The sequence below is a fragment of the Antechinus flavipes genome, chromosome 3, assembly GCF_016432865.1.
Source record: "Antechinus flavipes isolate AdamAnt ecotype Samford, QLD, Australia chromosome 3, AdamAnt_v2, whole genome shotgun sequence".
Taxonomy (NCBI): Eukaryota; Metazoa; Chordata; class Mammalia; order Dasyuromorphia; family Dasyuridae; genus Antechinus; species Antechinus flavipes.
In genome coordinates this window covers 520381564-520405389 of record NC_067400.1, presented here as the reverse complement: position 1 = coordinate 520405389, position 23826 = coordinate 520381564, and the positions used below count along the sequence as shown (strand labels likewise).

Here is a 23826-nt window from a genome sequence, read left to right as displayed (position 1 = left end):
CAGCTAGTAGGTATCTGAGGTGGGATTTCAACTCAGGAAGATGAGAATTCTTGACTCCAGATCCTGCATTCTATCAGAATAACTGTGCCATCTAGCTTCCCTACTATGGAGGGTATCTAGGGTGTGTGTGTGTGTGTGTGTGTGTGTGTGTGTGTGTGTGTGTGTGTAAATATACATATATATGTAGATTATGTATATTCCTATTTACCCAAAATGTAATATTTATCATGCTTTCTCTAACTCTTTTAGAGTATAAGTTCTTTGAAGGCAAAGACTATCTTTTCCCTTTTTCTGTTTTCCTAGTAATTAAGCACAGTGCTTAGCACATAGTAGACATTTAATAAATGTTTATCAATTGATTTTGTTTTATAGTAGTTCATATATTTTTAAATCTTGAAATTGATCTGTTATCTTTATCTCATTTCGAAGTTTAAACAAGGCATATTATAATCCATCTGTGCCTTCCCATTCTGTCTTGTTACTGTCCTTTAAAAAGTTCATCAGAGGGCATCCACCCAATTTACTGGAAGCTCTCCTCATTTTCTCTTTTGTATTAGTACTATATAGGTATCGGTAGATGACTATTGAAATCTAAGTAGACATTCTTCATTCATTTGGACTTTTTAGTGTGGATGGATGGACAGAAAGTGAGTGATTTCATCACAGAAATAATTATGATAGGTCTTATCATTTCTGATTTCTTTTTCCTACAGATTTTCAATAGCATATTTAAATAATTCACAGTTAAATCTTAAATGTATGTGGTTTTTTAATCGGGTAAGATAATATTTGTGAAGTGCTTATTGCAGTCCCTAGCACTTAGCTCATGTTATAGACATTCTAGCTATTATTATTATTTTAATAGTCTTTATTTTTAATATAAATTCTCATTTTAGTTCTTACAGGAAGATGGTCTGCTTGTGCACAGACAGCTGATGAGAGTAATGTCCACATCCATAATAAATCTTTTTCTCTTTTAAAATGTATTCAGTTCCATTCTTTGTGGTATTTGGTGCTTTTCATGTTCAGATGCTATCATTTCTTTTTCTTAAGAAAGATTTCATGATAGAGGTAGGAAACTTCTCTGTAATCTGAAATTCTTTGACCTCTCTTATTTCTTTCTCCTGAACCATGCTTTATTATATATTTTTCCCCTTTCTTATCTTTTCTTGCCTTTGCATTGAAGTCATCAAGTATCAGAGTGTGTGTTGATTCAATTTGGAAGATCAAGTTCTTCAAAAAATTTCTCTACCACTTCTTCCTTAGTGATTGATGTTGATGCAAAAACTGCAATTATTTTCTTCCTTGGCTTTTTGCAAATACTCGTCATTAGTAATGTAATACATGATGACTGTAAGATCCAAGAAATAATATTCCTTGTAGCTTTGGGGTATAAAATAATAATTATAGCTAACATTTATGCAGTATTTTTTGACTATTATCTCATTTCATTCTTTAAAACAACCCTGTGAGGTAGAGGTAGTTATATCCTTTTTACAAGTAAGGTGGCCTTAGCAGGTTTAGGTGACTCACTGAGGTTCACACAGCAGGTCAATGTCTGAGGTAGAATTTCAATTTTGGCCTTAATTCCAAGCATGGCACTGTCCAAAGCATCGCCCAACTGTGATATAGCCCAGTACTCTTTCTCTTTTCTTGGCCTCTCCCACAAATGATTGTGAGCCATTTTCCCATTTACCTTCAGCTTCTTTCAGTAACTAGTAAGTGTGTCAGACTAGCTGGAACTCAAGTCTTTCTGCCTTTAATTCTAACATTTTGTCCAATATGCCACCTAGAATGGGAGCTCTTGGAGGGCAAAGACAGATTTTCTTTTTGCTTCTACTTGTAGAGTTCATAGGAGCTGATTCTTGGGGCTAACCAATGTTCTGCTGTCTGCACATGATAACATTTTGAAAATTGCTTTCTCTTCTAGGTGACCTACAAATGGCTTAGCTACACACTAGGTGTCCATGTCAACCAGGCCAAACAGTAAGTAACCAGATTGCTCAAAAACTTTACTGATTATAATTACTTCCTATTTTTTTTTTTTAAATAAGCTCCAGGTTTCTTTCCCATTTAAAAAAAAAAAAAAACTACAAACAGTTACTGTTATGAATTGTAACTTATTTATTTGGTGAAAAAGAACATTTGCTGATTACTTTATTGCCTTTTTTTTTTCCCTAACACCCCTTCTATTTCTAGTTCCTGGACTATAACAATACATAAGTGAAGGAATAAACTCATCAATTGTCAGTGTCTTCTCTAACGCTGTGAATTGTCACCCATCTATCCCTGCTTTCTTATTCTCTGTGCCTTTTGTCCTTTTTTCCCTGTAAATTTTCTACATGTTATTGTTAGTCTTTCTGCAATAATAATATGTCTGACATTTATGTGGCTCTATACAGTTTGCAGATTACTTGATGTTTACATAGATTTTCTCATTTGACTCTCACAATAATTAGGTAAGGTATAGCTAGTACAGGCATTAACTATATTTTTCCTTATGAGGAGACTGAGACTTAGAATGATTAATTGATTTGCTGAAGTATCTCACAGGTTGTAAATGTTTGAGATGGGATTTGAACCCAGTTTTCCTGACTTCAAGTTCAGCACTTTTTCTTTGACATTCCCTATTTCTCAAATCATACATTTCCTGGATATCTTTTATTCTACTTGATAGCTTCTATAAGTTATTGATATCATTGTATATACATTTCCATTATCTTTTGGCTAACTCCAAATTTTGATTGGAGATTGTTTCATGATTTTGTAACTAAATACCATGACCAGAAGACTATTGATGTTTTAAAAAAAGATGGGATTTTGTGACAAGTAGTACGTTAGGATTATTGAATTCAACTCAGCTTTCTTTCTTCTTTTGGTTCTGGACCCAACTCATTGTCCATCTGCAGTGGTCCTCCAAGATAGATGTATTGGTGAACTACCTCAGTGTAATTGCCAGCTAGATGCAATTCATTGTTTATACATCAGGTCTTCCTTATATTTGGGTTGTCCTCTGTGGATTATTCAGCTTTTCTCTTTGAGAGTTTCTTGGAATTCTTTGAGGAGGTTTGTGGGGGTTGGTTTCAAATGAGCATAGGTGGACCAATATTTCTTCTTCTTGGATTCGGTGGAAAGCATCTTCTGTATCAGAGATGAATGTGAGTGTTGGCAAGCAAATACCTCTCTCTTAGAGCTTGTCAGAGGATTATTGACCAATGTTCATTTTCTTGTTTCATTTCTCAAAAAATCTTATATAATCTTAACATTTTTGTGAGAGACAGTTTGTTAAAGGAGAGTGTTTGATACTCATTTTGTCTACTGAATTAAATATCTTTTTATTTTATTTTTTAAAATAACCAACAAATAATGGGATCTTTTATTTCCTATATCTTTCAGGCAATTGGAATTTGAAGATATCTAGAAGTTTATTCACTTTTAATTTGCCTCAAAGATACCCTTGTTGTGTGTATAGATATTTATTGTAAAATTCTATAGTTAGTAGAATTTGACTTATGGGTCAATAATTAATGATGTTATCCTATTCATTTTTAGGGGAATATTGATTTATATTTTTTTTCTAGTCATCTGTTATCTTTTCTTTTTTCAGATATTTAAGAAATTTGATCCCTCAATGCATTTTATCATTGTTTTCCTCCAACATGGACTTATGCTTGTCCTTGATTTGATCAACCTGCCTTTTTTTGTTGTTGCAGGAGAATAAAAGTTCATTACATTTATATTCCATAGTTTGTTTGACCGTACCTCATTTGATAGGCATCCCTTGGTTTCTAGCTCTTCACTGCTACAGAAAGAATTGCTATAAATATTTTTGTATCTTAGGATCTTTAAAACTCTTTTGTATTAAAGGCCCCATAGTAATACCTGTTGGGTCAAAGTTTAGTAACACATTCAGTGATTTTTTTTTGGACTTGTTTCCTGGAATTGCTGGACCGATTCACAGCTTTATCAGTAGTACATTAGTATTCCAGTTTTCTTAGCCCTTTCAACAATTGTCTTTTTCCTTTTTTTTTAATCACCTGATGAATGTGAGGTGCAACCTCCCAGTTCCTTTAATTTGCATTTCTTGAATTATTAGTAGTTTGAAGGAATTTTCATAATAACTTGATTTCTTTCTTTGAAAACTGCTTATTCATATTCTTTGACTATCTATTGGGGAGTTATTCTTGTTCTTATAAATTTAAATTTATTCCTTATATGTTTTGATGTAAGACTTTTATCATATGTAGTTATCTCAAAATTTTTCCTCCAATCACCAGTTTTCCTTCCAATTTTAACTGCATTGGTTTGGTTTAATTTTCTTTTCCATGTTTTCCTGTAATGTTTTCATTTCATGTTGTTTTATTTTTTCCAAAGTCTGAAGTGTATTATTCTAATCTGTATTAGAAATTCCTATCAGTTTTTCTTTGATTGTCAACTGAAATAATACCAGCTCTTTATTCTTTTTCCTTCTTATCAAAGGCCCAGCCATTTTCTTTGAGGAAATTGGCTAAAAAGTTCCAGGGAACACTTTGTACTCTCTGGGAATAGAATTAGGAGACTCTGAATTGATACTCTGTTTCTCCTTACCTGGACTGCATTAGGGTAATAATGATCAGATTAAGATAACGTTTTGATTATTTCAGTTAATGGAATTATCTCTTGAGTTCACCTTTTATCCCTGAAAAGAGGATCTTTAGAGGGAGTGATCAAAGCTGGATTTAATAGTTTTAGAAAAATGATTCTTCTAGGTTCCACTGATGTTTTAAAAAATTTTTTTCTAATTTTTTTTTTTTTTAATTTGGTTTGCTTCCTACCTCCTCCACACATCAGGGAAGGGGGGAAAACAAAATCCTTGTAACCAAAAGGCAGTCAACTTGGCCCTTTTTCACAATGAGGTGATTCAGACCAATTTCAATAGACTTGTGATGAAGAGAGCCATCTGCATCTGGAGAGGACTATGGAGACTGAATGTGCATTACTACATAGTATTTTTTTTGTTGTTGTTTGCTTGCTTTTTTTTCTTTCCTATTTTTTTTTCCTTTTTGATCTGATTGTTCTGGTGCAACATGACAAATGTGGAAATATGTTTAGAAGAATTGCACATGTTTATATTGATTGATTGCTGTATGAGGAAGGAGAGTGGAGGAAAGTGGGAGAGAAAAATTTGGAACATGAAGTTTTGCAAGGTTAAAGACTATCTTTGCATGTATTTTGAAAATAAAAAAACTTATTAAAATTTTTTTTGAATTACAAAAAAAGTAACAAATAGGCAGGAAAACAAGCTCCTAATTTACTTGTTCCTTATCTTTTGTTTGTTTGAATCAGGATGCTGTATGATTATGTTGAAAGGAAGAGAAAGGAAAATTCAGGAGCCCAGCTACATGTCACTTACTTAGTGTCGGGGAATCTTGTACAGAATGGAAACTCTGTAAGTAATTAAAATATTTTAGTTAGTTGAGATATTCTTGAACTATGGGTGTTGTTTAGTCTTTCAGCGATATCTGATTGTTCACGATCCCATTTGGGGTTTTCTTGCCATGGTTTGCCATTTCTTTTTCTAGCTCATTTAAAAGATGAGGAAATTGAGGCAAGCTGGGTTGAGTGATGACTTGCTCTGGATCACAGTTTGTAAGTCTTAGGATGAATTTTAAGTCAAGTGATCCAGACTCTAGGCTCAACTCTACCACACCATATGTAGCTGAACTATGGATAATCTGTAATTTATGGTACATATTATAAGATTGCCTACTAGAACACAAAGTGACTGAAAGATTAACAGATCCAACTTATTTATTTGATTTCTTGGTTTTCATATCTCCCTTATTACTTTGTTTAGATCCTTACTTGGCTGTCACTAAATAATTTCTTGTTTCCTACTGAATTGTATGTTTTCTCCCTCTCTTTGCTAAATTATAAACTCCTTGAGAGAAGAGATTCTTGTCCTTGATCTTGTATCTGCAGCATGGAGACTAGGGCCTTGAACATTGCAGCTGTTTAATCAAGGTATGACTACAGGTAAAGGAATAAGAGAGGAGAAGGAGCTCAGCAGACTGGCCCAGCTCCTAGACACAGAGCCAGGAAGCTGGTGCTCTTACATGGGGCTGCACTGGTTCTCATGCACAGAAGCATTCTTCACATGTCAGGGTGATGAATGGCTTGGATTTCTAGTAAATTTGATTTATTATTAATCATAGTAACTTATTTGCAGAGTGCTTCACATATATGTTCTCAAGTGAGCCTTTACCCCAGTATTAATAGGTTGGATTGCATCATTGCTATTGATGAAGAAGCTGAGACCTAGAGAAGTTACACGACTTGCCCTCCTCTCTGTAGTTAGAAAATGGCAAGGTAAGGAGTCATGACAAGCACTTAGTAGGCACTTAGTAGATGCCAAGCACTATGTCTTCACAATTCTCGTTTGGTTCTCATATCACCCCAGGAGATAGATGTATTATTATCCCCATTTTACAGTTGAGGAAAGCGAGGTAGGTGAAATGACTTGCCCAGAATCTTACAGCTGGTACATCCCTGATATCAAATCTGAATTCAGGGGTTCCTGACTAGAAGTCTAATGCTCCATCCCCTGTTCCATTTAGCTGAGATTAAACCTAATTCCAAGCCTAGTGCTTTTTCTATTACAGAGCATCTCACCATAATGATTTGATATAATGAACATTTTAAAGCTGAAATCTTTGCCATTTTGTTTCATGATTTGCTGCTGTTGTTTTCTGAAATAGAGAGGTCAAGATTATGTCAGAGTGGGGAGAAGACTGGCATTAGAGCCAGGAAGACTTGACTTCAGGTCTCACCTCTGACACAAACTTATTGACTGCATGAATGAGCGAGTCCCTTAACTTCTCCATGCTTCAGGCAATTCTTTAAGTCTGTCATTTGCAAAGAAAGTACCAAACTGGCAGGAGAGAATTTCCTTGTCAGGCAGTTCCATGTATCTGAAATCACTGGGCCAGTCCCTGTTCTCCAGAGCAGACAGTCAGGTGGCTGCTTCTACAGTTTTCAGTTCACCTTTGTCCTTTAGACTTCTTTTTTCTTAAAACCAGGAGAATTAGATCATTCTCATAAAAATAAAAGTCAGTTCTGTTTGTAATTTGATTTCTTATTCTTTTTAAGATTGCTCTATTCATTAGTTGTTTATGGCATGGTCTACCTTAGGAACCATGAAATAAATTCATGTTTCCCTCTAGAGATATGACCTCCAGAAAGATGACTACCGACACATTTGTATGGTCTTTATAGGTTACAAAATTATTTTAAATCTGTTAGCCCATTTGGGTGTCACAGTATCTCTAAAAAGTAGGTGGGGCTAGTGGTATTAGAAGGAAAGTCACTGAGGCCTCCAGAAGTTAACTACACACTAAAGCCTGCAGAGTAGATTAATGGTAGAGATAATGCTAGAGTCCTTGGACCTAGTTCAGTGTCACATGACTAATAGCCGACAGAGGTAAGACTACTATGTAATGTTACATTTCTGCCTCACATGATTGGGCAAATTATCGATATCTTTCATTTGTAGTGGTGTAGAATTCTACATTATTGCCTTTTCATGGTAAGGCATAAGCAATTTGTAAATGTGTCACTTTCTTATCAAACTCCCCTCATTAAAACAAAACAAAACCTGTGAAATTTTTATGTAAACATAAAAGTGGTTTAGTACTTTTTTTTTTTAAATACAAGCACCAAGACAAAGTCTAAACATACATAGGTAACAGTGGTAAAATTAATTAGGAATCGTGGAAAGAAGGTGTATTAGGATCTAGCAGTGTTGACATCCTTTTACACTGTAGTAAAGCTCTAAAAAGTCACCAGAAAGAATCAGACAGAAGGCCAAAGGAAAGCGGCTATAATCTCTTTTATTCAATCCAGGACCACACAAGACTGCTAGAATTTTGTAAAAGCTCTGAGTGGCAATCAGCCAGGTAGGCAGATGGATGCAAAAACTGTAAGCAAGACGGTTTGTATAGTATAGTAGGAGGAAGAGGAGGAGGAGGAGGAGGAAAAGGAAAAGGAGGAGTAGGTAGCAAGCAGGTAGCCTCACTCAGGACATGAGCGACTCAGTGGGGCAGTAATTAGGAGTCCTGTCTAAGACGTAATGGGAAATCAGCCCAGAGAATCTATAGCCAAACATCAAAAGGAGAAAGGGCCAGGGCAGCATCTGTGAAGGAAAGCACTTGAGGTCTTGTAGGAGGCCTAGAACTAGTACAGTTGTCATAACTATACTAGACTAACTGTAGTCTAACTGAGTCATAGTAAGGGATGGAGACAACTCTACTTCTGTGTCCTGGGCAAGAACCCAGAAAGGGCCAACACCAAAGCTGAGCCACTAGGGGACTGAGCCAGAATCTAGGAATTCTCCAGGGTTTAATTTGAGCCACCTCAACCAGGACCAAACAGGGCAAGTACCCAGGCCAAGCCAGAAGACAGAATAAACAGTGATTCAAGTAAGGCCTTAAATGAGAGCCTAAGGCTAAGATTAAGAGTGAAAAAAAAGAAGAAAATGCTGAAAACAGTGAAGAGATAGAATAAATTTAGAGAAGCCCCAAGGAGTAAATACAGAAGAGGAGAGTAACATTGTAGTAAGTGCAAGTAGAGCCTCTGAGAAAGTAAGATCTGGCTACAACACTGAGGAGGGCCTGAAAGACAGATAGAAGGATGAAATACAAAGCTGATGCTAAACAAAATGGCCAATAGAGAGCAAAATGGCAAGAAAAATCAGTAGTTTAGAATGAAAAGTGATAAACCTTATCTAGGAATTGAACACTGAAAACAAGAATGAGCCAAACAGAGCAACAACTTCCTTGGGCAATAGAAAATACTAAAACAAAATTAAAAGTTGGGGAAAACAGACGAAAATGTCACCAGCTGATCTGGAAAATAAGTCAAATAATTCCAAGACTTTTTGGATTATGCCCAACTCATGACTTTAAAAAGCCTGGTTACCATATTTCAAGAAAATATAAATCTGTCCAGATTTATTAGAATCAGAGGGTTAAGTGAAAATAAAAGAATTTGTCATTCACCTCTTGAAATTATCCTCCAGATAAATATTTCCAGTAAGATTATAATCCAAAAAAATAAACACACATACAATCTAGTCAAAAATCTTGAACTTTTATATAAGAGAAAAAAATATTACAAATAGCCAAGTACCAAGAAGCTGTAATTGGGATCACTCAAGACTTGTGAGGAGGAAACTGGAAATACAAGAGACAAAAAAGATAAGGTGTACAACAAAGAGTAACATATTTATCAAAACTGAGTATAATCTTACAGTGGGGAAAATTTTTTTTAACAAAACTAGAATTAAAAACATTCCTCCTGTTAGAAGAGAATAGGAATTGGGAAAGGCAATTGCATGAATTAAAAGAAGTATTTTTGATCATTTAGTAGAGCTTACATAACAATGAGCTATTTATATTCCAAGGGGGGAGAAAACACAAAAAACCCTAATGTCTTCTGGAGTTTTGCAAAGTGTTTATTAAGGTAGGCAAAAAGCCTGGGGGTTGTTTAGTTCTTCTTTGATAGTCTTTTGAGAAGGAAATTTAAAATTAGTTTTTGCTAATGCCTCTTAGGAGAAGAATATATAAACTTTGAAGGAGGGATAAAAAGAATATGCATTTTATGAATCTCACTTTCATCTGAATTAGACAAGGAAGGTTGAATACATTCATGATACATATAGAACTTTGTGCAGAAATAGCTTAAACTCTATAAAGAAATAGAGCAAGGAGAGGAGAGGAGGTTAAGAAGGTCAGGATTGGTGAGGGAGGCAGTCAAAACAACTCTAAGAATAGAAAGATTTAGAAACTTTAAAATAAAGAGAAGGGATAATGGATTAGATCTCTTCAGTTGTGGGTTACTAGTGATAAGCAAACTTCTCATTCCTCTTCTTTATAAAAAGTGAATATGACGGAGAGAGGAAGAGAAAAAGTACAAGAGGATAAGATGAAGAGAAATACAGTTAATAGTCATAACAATATGAATGTTACAAACTCACTCATGAAAAAGAAAGAGGATATCATGCATTACAAAACAGGATCCAACATTTGTTATTTACAAGAAAAGTATTTGAAAAATAAAAACTTGCCCAGAAATTAGAAAGAGGATTGGAGCAGTCTTATGCTTCAAGTCAACTTGTAAAAAAAAAGGCAGGGGTTGCGACTACATTGTCAGAACGTACAATGGTTAATATGAACACATAAGTACAGAAATTGCATTATACTTTAGTAAATCTATTTCCTATATGCTCTAATTGTGTAGCATAAATATTTAAAGACAAGTTAATTGAATTGGAGGGGAAAAGAGTAAAATTATAATATGGGTACCTCATTGTATTCCTTTTAAACTTGTACAAATCTTACAGGTAAACTAGAAAGACATTAATGACTTGAATAGAATTTTAGAAAAGTTAGATCTGCTGGATCTGTTGTGATTAGAGCCAGAACTTAGAAAACAGAATAGGAACAAAATAGGAAAAGAAAGGGATTTATGTATTTCTCAACAGAGCATGATACCTTCACAAAAAATAATCATGTATTAGGGGATTAAAAACCTCACAAACCAATGAAGAAAAATGGAAATATTAAGCATCCTTTAACTGACCATTGTACAATAAAAATATATTCATTAAAGGTTCTTTGAAGTATGAATTTTAAAAAATTAGAGATTACTTTAATTTCAAGTAATTATCAAAGTACAAATCATTGAAACGACCATCTGTTTCATTAAAGAAAATGTTAATAGTGAGACAATATACCAAAATTTATGTCTCCATAAGTGCTTTCATCAGTGAAGAATAGAAAGAAGATTAATGAATTTAATATGTAACAAAACACACACACAAAAAAAAAACTTAGGAAAGTAACAAAAAAATCCAAATGAACACTAAAATGTTGCCTTTTCAATGAAAGATCAATTTAAAGCACAGATGTTCATTATCACCACTACTATTTGATACAGTTCTAGAGATGCTACCTATAGCAACATAACAAGAAAAAGAAATTGAGAGAATAAGCAAAGCCAGAGAGGAAACAAAACTATCACTTATTGCATGTGATGATAGTCCATTTAGAAAATGAGTCAGCTAAAAAATTAATTGAAATAATAACTAAAGCAAATTTGTGTGTTATAAAAGAAATCCACATAAACCCATTAGCAAGAATAGGGAAATCCCATTCAAAATAACTACAGAATATGTAAAACATTTGTGGATCTATCTGCCAAGATATGCACAGGAATTATAGCAATATATCTAAAGCATTCTTTACAGAATAAAGACGGGCCTAAATAATTAGATATTAATTGAGCATATGGGTAGACCATTCCGGTATAACAAAAATTAAAATACTATTTAAATAAATATGCTTATTTAGTACAGTACCAAAGAATTACTTTATATAGAGCTAGAAAAATATTAATGAAGTTCATCTGGAAGAGAAAAGGTAAAGAATCTCTTGGGAAATAATTTTAAAAGGTGGAAAGGAAAGAACCCTAGGAATTTCAGATCTCAAACTGTACTACAATTCAGTAACATTCAAACAACTTGGTGTTAGTTAAAACTGAAGTCTGAGTGGATCACATTTGGTAAATAGCATGTAGAAGCAAATGAACATAGTAGTATCCTGCTCTTTAAATCCAAAGATCACTGCTACTAAGGTAAAGACTTAATATTTAACAAAAATTTCTGGGAAAATACACATGCAGAAATTAAGCATGGGCCTATAAGCTCCATGAGTGTATGTATATGTATCTTAGTTTTGAAAGGTAATATTATAAACAAATTAGATGGATAAGGAAAAATATACATTTCATGGCTATGGATGGAGAAACCATGGAATAGAGACTATCACAGATGAAAAAAAAATGGACAATTTTGATTACCTAATATTAAAAATCTTGCGCAAACCCAATTAGTATGGTGAAAACTAGAAGGGGAACAGGTAAATGGAGGGGAAATTTTATAGCTGACTTTTCTGAAAGTTTCCTGTACTTATTTGGTAATTTTGATAGAAAAGAATTTTGTTATCTTGATATTGTGTGTGTATATAATAATTGCAACTATACCATAATAGAGAACTGGGTAAAGGATATGAACAAACAGTTGTCAAAAGAAGAAATTCAGGCATTAATATGAAAATAATGCTCCAAATCACTGAAAATTAAAGAAATATAACACTGAGGTTCTATCTCATATCTATAGCAAGTTTAACAACAAAGAAAAATGAAAGTTCTAGAGGGGATGTGGGAAAACATGCATACTAATAACTGTGAGTTGGTAGAGACATTCTAAAAAGCAGTTTGGAACAATTTCTTTTAAAAAATAACTTAACTGTGATACAATGACACAGTTACCAAAGAGTGAAAAGCCCAAATGTTTTAATATTTAATATTTATGGTAGTACTTTTTCCAAAGGCAAAGAACTGGAAATAAAGGGGAGTGTACATGGATTAGAGAATGGCTGTATATATTATACATGTAGTTAGGTTATTATTTTGTCAGAAATCATAGAAAGAATGATTTGTTGGGAAAATTTTTATTAACTGATGCTGAACTGATGCTGAAGTGAACAGAACTAGTGCAATTTAAATAATAACAGCATTGTAAAGAATAATAACTTTGAAAAGCTTTACGACCAATCTCAACTTTGTCATGATGATGCTTACTACCCACCTCCTGACAGACATTGCCAATTCAGGAATTTGTTTTTCTTAACCATCTATTTTTATTACAAGAGGCGTTTTTATTTTTCTTTTTTTTCCCCACTGGGGATATGAGAAAGAGGATTATGAGTTAGGTATCCTCTTCTCTTCTCCCCTCAAAAAGAAAGAGGTCAAAAAGAGAACAGAACAGGCCAGAAAAAATTACAGCTAAACAGGATAGATTTGAAAGTTATATGTTAAATTTATTGAAGACTTAAAAAAGAATATAGAGATTTACAGTTTCTCATATAGTCTACTTTAAGTTTTTGTATTTGTCTACATATATATATATATATATACACATATATATATATATATATATATGAAAATTCTTGTTAGGTTCAGAATGCAATTTAGAATGATTTAGTTATGGTTTTTAAAATATTTGCAATATTGAAATAAGCCTTGTAACTTATCCTTAACCTAATTTAGAAGGGTTTTTTTTTTTTTTTTTAAACCTTATTGTGTCATTTAGGTTTTTCTAGTCTGTCTCCAAGCTTTTTTAACTTGTGCTAGTCCCCATCATGCATTTTATATTCAAGCCAAACTAGATTACTCTTTGTTACCTACTATTCTTCCTTCTTGTCCCTTATTAGAATGGATTCCCTCTCCTTAACTTCTACCCCTACATCAGGACCAATATCTGTTGAAGTTCCTCCCTTTTAAGTCTCCATTTCAGGTGCTGCCTCCTCCATGAAGCAGGAACTAATGTGTTCTTTCCTTGAGTTCTTTCACAGCAAACCTTATGCCATATTTATCTTTTTATTCTCAGTCCTGAACATAGAGCTTATCACATTTTTGAGGTTTTCATTGCTGTCCTAATAGTTCTTTCAAGTGCTTTTGAACTATTGAGAGTCTTAAAATTCTAATGGGAGATAAAATGTTATTTCTTTCAGTGCCACAAGGTTGCAGTAGTGAGAGAAGATAAACTGGAGGGTAAGTGTTTGAGTTGTTAAGCAAGTTTTTCCTCTTAAGGTACCAAAATGTAGGTATCATAAAAAGCTACTTTAACATCTGCACATAATACTTTCAGCTGTTTAACTGAAGAGTTCTGTATTCCTTTTATTACCAGCTTCTCAAACCTTTTAAAATATGATACTCCATCTGCCTAACCTCAACCTCTTATAACTTAATAACAACTGACATTTATATAGCACTTTTCATCAGAAGACCTCAAAACTTCTGATGGACATTCCAACCTACTGAAGCTCGATGGATTTTCTTACCAATCATAGAGAGACAGTAGCCTTTCATCAGTGCACTGTCTGTGCTCTTTGACAGATGTTTGGGAAGGAAATGAATAGAATTTCTCTGGAAATCCCAAAGGGCTTCATGTCACTTCCAAATTAAATGTTTGAGCACCATAATAAGACTTTTCTGTTTTATTTCCTTTTTAAAACAAAAAACACCCCCCAATAGCCAGGAGTCTCTATTAACAGTGAGATCTCTGTTTTCTGCCACAGCATTGGAGATTGTCTTTGCATGTAAAAACTTGTGTAAATACTAAATTTTCCATTGTTAGCCAAAGTTTGGCTAACAAATTTGATGTGTAATGATGGTAGTTACTTTTTCCTTTATGACTTTGCTTACACTGACATTCTTGTAACTAAAGCAAGTTGATGAGGGTTGAGGTCATTTGCTGTAACCTAAGTAGATCATTTTCTTCTGTTTTTTCTTTATGTGATAGGTATGTGTAGTTGTATCTGATTTGCAACAATATCTTTTATTAATCTGAAAGTAATAGAGTCATAGATTTAGAACTGGAGAAAACCATAGAGATCTCCAAGTCCAGCCCCTTCTTTTACAGGTGATACTGAAGCTCAGTGAGATTGTGACTTGCTCAAGGCTAGAAAATAATAGGTAGAAGAGTTGGATTTGACCTCAGACTTTCTGACTCTATACCCTGCTCTCTCCTCAGGCAAGACTTATTTCATCATTCCTCAGTGCTGGGCTCAGTATCTTTCATAATTTTGACATGCCTATTTGTTATGGGCCAGAACTCTGAACTTGAAATAAAGGATTCTTATAAGGTGCTAAGTCAGTGGAATTGATAGAGACAATAGTTATCTAATTTAGCATGGTTCAGTGTGATTGATTTAATCCTACAAGGAGATGTTATGGGCCAGAACTTGAAACAAGGTACTAAGTGGAATTGAGGAGACAATGGTTAGATCTAGTCTAGCATTGATTTAATCCTACAACAAATAATGCTTTCCTAGTGATATAATGATTGGTGTATACTCAGGGGAGCATATAAGGAGAAGCTGTCAGGGCCAGAGAGAAGAAGCGCAATAGAAGCTCTCGGAGACTGAGACAAATTCATTCCATCTTTCACTTTTGTTGTGGCTGGAGGCTTAAGCACAAACCCTTGGAAGTCAGGGAGATTCAGAAGCCAGAGCTCAAGCTCTCAGAACCAAGACTATAGAAGGCCTCTAAGTAAGCTAACCGGGCCACAGGAAAAGGATTTGGACTTTAATCCCTGGCTGCACTTGTGGTGATTACTGAACTGAAAGGAAGGCAGCCTCCAGAAACCACAAGCAAACCTCAACAAGAAAAGATTACATTTTAGAGAAGAATATTACACCTATTGATCATTGTTAGATTTATAATAAAAATGAAATTTAAATTAAAAAAAAAGATTCTGAAACTTTTTGTTTCCAAATGATTAGGCTCTTAAATTTTACAGCTATAAGGTGTTATGGGCCAGAACGTGAAATAAGGTGCTAAGTCAGTGGAACTGATAGACAATAGTTATCTAATTTAGCGTGGTTCAATATGATTGATTTAATCCTACAAGGAGTTGTAAGGGGCCAGAACTTGAAACAAGGTACTAAGTGGAATTGAGGAGACAATGGTTAGATCTAGTTTAGCATTGATTTAATCCTACAACAAATAATGGTTTCCTAGTGATATAATGATTGGTGTATACTCAGCGGGACATATAAGAAGAAGCTGTCAGGGCCAGAGAGAAGCACACTATAAGGAGAAGCTGTCAGGGCCAGAGAGAAGCACACTAGAAGTTTCTAGTGGTTAAATCTAGTTCAGCATTGATTTAATCCTACAATATAATGATTGGTGTATACTCAGTGTGGGGCATATAAGCAAGAAGCTCTCAGGGCCAGAAACGCAAGTGCACTAGAAGCTCTCGGAGCCTCAGCCAGGATTCAGTTGGGGAGATTCAGAAGCCAAAGAAGGCAGGCGGGAGCTCAAGCTCTTGGAACCAAGGCCTGACTGAAAGGCTCTCCAGAAAGCTACCCAGCCTCAGGAAGGAGATAATAAAAGGATCTCGACTATTACGAAAGTTAACTGGGCCACAGAAAAGGAGACAAGCCTTGAAAAGAGATAATAAAGGATTTAGACTTTAATCTCTGGCTGCACTTGTGGTGATTACTGAACTGAAAGGAAGGCTCCCTCCAGAGACCCCAAGAAAACCCCAACAAGAGAATATTATATTTTAAAGAGAATATTACAATAAGGCACCTTAGAGTTTATCTACTCCATTTCCTTTGTTTTTATTGAACAAAGAAACCACAGGTGCTCAGTGCTTTGCCTAAGGTGATAGAGCTTGTCATGACTTCCCCTTGAAACCAGCCCTTCTTTTTACTCCATCATGCTGTAATCCTAGGAATAACTTTGTAGATTAGTTGTGGGGATTGTGGTTCTACTTCACAGATGGTGAAACTGAGGTGAAGATTTCCCAGGTCTTCTGTCTCTGGTTCTGATTTATTTCCCGCTATATCATGCTAAATGTCTTCCCAAGAAAATAGTATCTCAGTGCAGAGATGAATAGATATGAATTTGTATTCATTCAGATAGATGTGACCTTCAGCAACCTTGTTCCTCCCCAGCAGTAGGCTAGACTATAAATCTTCCAGTGACTGAGGGAAAGAGAACCCATGGTTGTCATCATCACTCATCAGTTACTGTTTATTGAGTGGCTGCTGGATGTGTAAGATGATAGTGGGTTCTATACTGCCTGACTCACTACCACCTACCTTGTCAAACTGTCCCTGTTTGCAGACAGATGAGTTGATGTTATTGCAGAGGGACTTGTTAGCCTTTTAAAGCTGTTGGACTACCACAGACTGTAAATGGTTTAATGCAGAAGAGGTTCTTGTTATATTCCTCTTCGTGCCATGAAGACTATGTATTAACAGCGTGCTCTTCCTGTTGACTTGTAGCAGTGAAATCCAGGCTTGCTGTGACTGCCAGTATCCATGTGTACAGTGTCCAGAAAGCAATGCTCAAGGACAGTGGGCCTCTGTTCAACACCGACTATGACATCCTCAAAACCAACCTGCAGAGCTGCAGCAAGTGAGTGCTTTAAACCTTCTCTGTGGGCTTCTTGGCTAATTGGTCTTGTAAATTGTTTGCATAGTGGCTCCCTCTTAGAGTGAAATGTCAGCTATGGTTAAACCCCTTTTGCCTTACAGGCCAGCCAGTACCAGGTTTATTCGTGCATTGTGAACTGGGGGGAAAAAACAACAAAAACTGTGTAAAGGAAGACTGGATTTCCCCAGGCCCTCCCATACTGAAATCCCAGTGGAATTCCTATATGCCTTTCTCAGAACTCCAATGTTTTAATATAGCATACCACAAAATGATTATTTACAGAACCTCAAAGTTATCATAGATCTTTAAAAAAAAAAAATGATATAGTTTAATCCTTTCCTTGAAGCTGGAATCCCCTCTAGCACAGATTCAGAAAATCTCAGTTTTGGAATAGTTCTGGGAGGTCACCTGGCTTCCCCCAAAATAGGAATCCCCTTTGTATCATCCCTGAGGAGTGGCAATCCACCCTTTGCTTGAAAGGGTGAGTTTGGGCTAAAAATCTATAATTCCTTCAAGAAGTTTCAGTTGTCTTCCTAATAAGTTGTCTTGCAGTCTCTCTTTGACTATCTCTAGTAATGGGGAGCTCAATAATGAACAAAGCAATTCTTTCATTATAATAATCAGCAAACATTGATTGAGTACCTACTATGTATAGAATAGTTGTACTAGGCACTGGGGAGGATTCATGGTTTATACAAAACACGGTCCCTGGCCTCATTTGATTCACATTTTACTTTTAGTCAGCCTCATTGGGAATTAATAAGGTAAAAATTAGAAATTTGTGCGCTTTGTTTTGTGAGAATTGAAAAAAAAAATTTTTTTTAAATTCTGGTAGGTGACAATTCTGTTGATTATTAGTTTTTGAAAAACGTTTTGTATTATAATTTGGAATGATATGTTAGCTTTCAAAAACCAGTCCCCATATTGCAAACAGCATGTCAGTAAGCAAGAAGAAAAGGAACTCAAGCAATCTGAAAGTGCAGTTTGCTCAGGGCCCCCTAAAATAAACAAGGCAAGTGGAAAACTTGGTAACAGGAAACATTCTAATGAAATTTCACTTAACACTATTCCCAGTAGAAATATGAAAAATTTATCTTCAGTAAAGAAGTTTGTATTTAGCTCTGAGAATTGTGGGTCACCAGGGAACTGACTCATTTCTAGGATTGTTACATGTGTTTGAAGAAGTGCTATGGAATCAAGAGAGTTGAAACTAGAACTGAGCAGAGGGCTTTTGTATCCTGGCTCTGATTTACAGCCCAACTTGCTCTTTGCCCTGTTGTCATTTCCAGCCAATCCTTAGGTTGAGAGATAGAGACTAAGAAGGGAACAGATTATTACTGACTCAATGGAAGATAGTTCTGTGAGATATAGCTTTTTTGATTGACATTTTTCCATTTTTACTTGTATAAGGGAGCAGAGTAGCCAGAAAGAATGAATAATGAATAGCATTGCCATTAAGACTATTTCTAGTTTGAATTGGAAAGAATTGTTTTGTATTATAGGTTCTTAAAAGATGATTTCCATATAGGAAATTTATATTTATGTAGTCCTTGGAAGACTTATACCAGTCTAATAATAATAATAGCTTTAATATTCACAGCCATTTTGAAAGGTTGGTGTTACTGTCATCCCCATTTTACAGATAAGAAAACTGAGGCTAACAGGTTCAACCAGGGTCAACCAGCTAATAAAGTATCTTGAGGTTGAATTTGAACTTGGGTCTTCCTTGCTCCGGGCACAATATTCTATCCACTGTACCATCCAGCTGCCCTATAGCTTGGGGTGTCTTTTAAAACTTAATAAATAATTAATAAATTACAATGTCAGCAAATCTTGAAGCTGAATCTTCTTGATATCCTAGACAGCTGCCACCTTACCATCTTCTCCATGACTTTGGAGTGACTGATATAAGTCCAAGTAAAAATGGAAAAATGTCAATCAAAGAGGATATCTCTCACAGAACTATCTTCTGAAGCCATTATTCACTCTTTACCCTCTCCCTTCCCAGGGATCTTCATAACACTGGCAGCTAGGTCTGCATAGCACCAGAAAGCTTACAGAGGACTTTTTTTTATAACCCCCCTCTGGATGGAGGTACTATTAACCTTTTTTTTATGAGGGTAATCTTTTACAAAATGAGAAACTGAGACTCAGAGCTTGACTGACTCTCCAAGATGACATAATAAATGGCAGCAGAATTTTGAGTCTTTCAACTCTCATTCTTTCTGTGCTCTAAAGTTGGGAAGATGCAGAACATTAGGGAGCAAGAAATCACATACACTCTTTCATGTAGAAAAACCTGGTGACTCTTAACTTGGGCCAACCATTTCAGAAGGCCTGACCAATATATCTCCTAATGACTTCATTTTCTTTAATCCTCAGCAGTGATAATTCCGGAATAGGAGTTCCTGTGACAGATTTGAACTGGACTTGCATGAACTTGGGTCTTTGTTCTAAATATTGGGAGAAAAACAGCCTCTGATTTCTGTTTAGTTCTATTTTTGTTTTCTTTTTGTAAGGATTAAGTTCATGAAGGGTACCCCCTTTTTTTTTTTTTTTTTTTTAAAGAAAGTTCCTGAACTGATCAGGGGATTTCTATAGACTTAGTTTAGCTAGGATTTTTTTTTTTTCTTTTTAGCTTCGTTTTTTAGCAAAGGATTTGTATCGTGTTAGTTATTCTTATGGAAAAGGTGGAAAGCTCTGAGCTACATGATCTTCCAGTGGAATCAAATGGCTGTATTCACAGCTGTGAGAAAGCAAATTGGCCAAGTCTCAAGAGAAGTCGGTAATGGCTGGATGTCAGCTTGGAAGGATGGCTCTGGTGGAGGGTCCCCTAGGGAGCTTTGCTGCTTAACGTCTCAGGCAGAGAAATAGAGGCATCTTTATCTAATTTGGAGAAGGTCTAGTTAGGAGGAGGAGTGAATACATTGCACCACAGAATCCAAAAATATTAGAACATTAGATTGAATGTAAGAAGATGAAATTCATTAGATATAAATGTAAAGGCTTATGTTTGGATTCAGAAATTTGATTTCATACCCACAATATGGGGAGGTAAGGTCATATAACAATTTGAAAGAAGTCTGGGCGTTTTAGTGGACTATGAGTTCATTAGGAAGCAGCAGTATGATCTTGTTTCCAAAAAGCTCATGTGATCTTGAATCAGGTGGGGCAAAAGTTCTGGATATGAGAAGGGGATCATTCCACAGTGTTTTGTCCTCATCAGACCACATTTGCAGTGTCAGGTTTAGTTTTCAACACTATCTTCTGGAGTGTGACTAGAGGAGTAGTTAGAATGGTGAAGTACCTGAAAGTCCATATTTGTGAGGATCAGGTGAAGGAAATGGGGAGGTCAAGCCTAAAAAGAGTATAGGGATGGAGAGAATTAACATTTATATATCAACAGCTATCATCATACCATCCATTGTGTTTCCTAATGACTTCTGTATCATCATTTAATCCTCACAACAACGCTGGAAAATAGATACTATTGTTATCTTTGTTTTGCAGATGAGGAACCTGATCAATTGACTTTATCAGGGTCATCCAGCTAGTATATGAGAATATATTTGAAGTCCACTACATTACTAGCTGCCTCCAAAAAGAAGACTTAGGCAGGATATGAAAGTACTTGAGAAACTATCTTTTGTTTTGGTTAAATAATTTTCATTGATATCTTTTGTTTATATATCATTTAAGTTTCCCTTCCACTTCTTACCATCCTATATAACAATTTTTTTTAAAGGAAAGAAAAAGAAGGGAAAAAAAATGAGCAAACTTGATCAATACATTGAAACAGTCTCAAAACAGATAGTGTTCCATACCCATGGGATCTCCTACCCCTTCCGAGGAATGGAAGGAAATGTCTTCTCAATTTTTTTGAGAATAATATTTATTCTTTTGTAATTTTTCAGCTTTTGTTTTTAATTGGTTTATAGTGGCTTTGTTATTTCCATTGTATAATGTTTTCTTGGTTCTGCTTACTTCACTCTGTATCAGTTCATGTGAGTCTTTCATTCTTCTCTGCATTTATCATTATCATTGTTTCTTAATAACAGTAATATTCTAGTACAGTCACGTATGATAATTTAGCATTTCTTGTGGAAGAAGGATTAGATTTGGCTACTACTTAACCAAAGCAACTCAAGGTATTTTGGGATAATTCTTTTCATTAGAAAGTGTTTTTTTATATTGAGCTAAAATCTGCCTTTTTAATTATAAACCTGTTGCTCTTATTTTAACCATTAAAGGCCAAGCAAAACAAAACTTTTCTAACAAAGACCTTTTGAATATTTGATTATATTTTCCTTAAGACTTTTTATTTATATTTAATATGTCTCTTCCCCATTTGTTCCATTGTTGCTCAATTTGAACGTAAACGTCTTTAGGACAAGAGCTTTTTCTTTTTTGCATTTGTATATCTAACTCCTACTACTGTACTTTATAAATAGCAGACATTTCAAGTTTTGTCAAATTGATTTTTGAATATAACAAAGTTGTTGTATGATATCCTATTCAAAAGAACATCTGCTGCAATGTCAATTTAATTTTTTATAAACCTCAAATTATTTGAAATATCCCACTTTTAATTTACTGAGATGCATATAGATATAGATATAGACCTATGTATTATAAAATGCTTGATTTAATTTAGTTCAGCAATATTGAACTGAATATTCCATAAGAAAGAAATGTACAGGACTTCCGGTTAAGATGATGGAGAGGAGGCTCACAGCTGCATAAGCTCCACGCTTTCTCTCACTATCCACTTCATTACAAGCCTCTGAATCAATGCTTGACTGAGAAAAACCCACATATAGTTACCAAGAGAAGCCATCCTTGAGATCCACCAAGAAAGGTCTGTCTTTACTGGAGGGCTGGGGCAGTTTTAGATCGGGCGCAGGCGGCAGGCAGTGGCAGTGAGAGCACGGGAGCAGACTGGAAAGGGGGTGGGGAGTGATCGCAGCCGTCTCTGCGGGGAGAGCTTCGCTACAGGTTTGGATACTTTGCTCCGGCAGCAAGTCAGCAGCCCAGCAGAGAAGCTAAAAACACCAGGGCTGAAGAATACAACCCCAAACAGCTGGAGTCTCTCGGGACCTGGCCGCCGCCCCAACCCCCACAGTGACTCAGCACGCTTTGGGATCTCAGAGCGCACGCGCAACACAGTCCTGCTAGTGCCTCACTGCTGCCTCCTGCAGTCTGTAGAGGAAGCTCGATAACACACCCAGCCCCCCCCCCAAAGAAAGACTCCAGTTTTTTCTGTTTTTCTTTGGTAGTTTGTCTTTGATTATTAGACAGAATGAGCAAGAAGCTGAAAAGGACTTTAACCCTTGACAGCTTCTATACAGATAGAGAGCAGACTCTAAATCCTGAGGAGACTAAAAACAGACAGTCCCCAGGTGAATCCCCAAAGGAGGAGATCATCTGTTCCTCAGCACAGATGGACCTCATAGAAGTGATTAAAAAGGCTCTCACAAGGGAGCTAGAAGAAAAATGGGGAAAGCAGAGTGAGGCTTGGCAAAAGGAGAGGGAAGCTTGGGAAAAGGAGAGGGAGGCTTGGCAAAAGAGCCTGGAGAAAGTTAAAGAGAGAGTGGATAAAGAAGTAAAATCCTTGAAAAATAGGATTAGTGAACTGGAAACAGAAAACAGCTCTCTAAAAAACAAAATTGGCGAAATGGAAAAAAATTCCACAGAACAAAAGAACTCAATTGGACAATTAGATAAAGATCTTAAAAAAGTGAGTGAAGAAAATACTTCACTGAAAATCAGAATTGAACAAGTGGAATTGAATGACTCGAGGAGACAAGAAGAATTAGTCAAGCAAATCCAAAAAAAATCAAACAATGGAGAAAAATGTGAAATACCTTCTGGGGAAGACAACAGACCTGGAAAACAGATCCAGGAGAGACAATCTGAGAATCATTGGACTTCCAGAAAAACATGATGAAAAAAAGAGCTTGGACACTATTTTCCAGGAAATTATCAAAGAGAACTGCCCAGAAGTCATAGGAACAGAGGAAAAAATAAACATTGAAAGGATTCATCGATCACCCACTGAAAGGGATCCTAAAATCAAAACACCAAGGAATATAGTGGCCAAATGCCAGAACCCTCAGATGAAAGAAAAAATATTGCAAGCGGCTAGAAAAACCCAATTCAAGTATCAAGGAGCCACAATAAGGATCACCCAGGATCTGGCAGCATCCACATTAAAAGATCGAAGGGCCTGGAATATGATATTCCGAAAGGCTAAGGAACTTGGTATGCAACCAAAAATAACTTACCCAGCGAGAATGAGCATCTTTTTCCAGGGAAGAAGATGGACATTCAACGAAGTAAGCGAATTTCATCTATTTCTGATGAAAAAACCAGAACTTAACAAAAAGTTTGATCTACAAATATAGAACTCAAGAGAAATCTAAAAAGGTAAAGATTAATCTTGGGAACTATATTTTGACTATATAGATGTATAAAAAATACATGTATACCTTGTTCTAGAAATTGATGTGGAAAGGACATTGTACCAGAAAAAGGGTAAAGTGGGGGTAGTACATCTCATGAAGAGGCATAGGAAACCTATTATATCTGAGAGAAAGAATGGAGGGGGATGAATATAGTGGGTATCTTACTGCCTTCAGAATTGGCTTTAAGTGAAAAATCTTAAGACATATTCAATCTATGGTGAAACTTCTCCCATCTCATTGAAAAGTGAGAAGGGAAAAGTGAAAAGGGAAGGAATAAGCTAAGCGGAAGGGAATACGGGAACTGGGAGGGAAAAGG

General features: G+C 35.6%; 1 protein-coding gene across 2 annotated transcripts in view; it reads left to right on the top strand.

The window, feature by feature from the left end:
- The window catches only part of POLD3 (DNA polymerase delta 3, accessory subunit), a 66887-nt gene that overhangs the window by 4956 nt on the left and 38105 nt on the right, over positions 1-23826 (top strand). For both annotated transcript variants that reach the window (XM_051987116.1, XM_051987117.1), the window contains exons 2-5: positions 1931-1986; positions 5326-5428; positions 13611-13650; positions 16896-17028. In XM_051987116.1, the coding sequence (XP_051843076.1) occupies positions 1931-1986; positions 5326-5428; positions 13611-13650; positions 16896-17028 (332 nt within the window). The remainder of the gene's footprint in view (positions 1-1930; positions 1987-5325; positions 5429-13610; positions 13651-16895; positions 17029-23826) is intronic.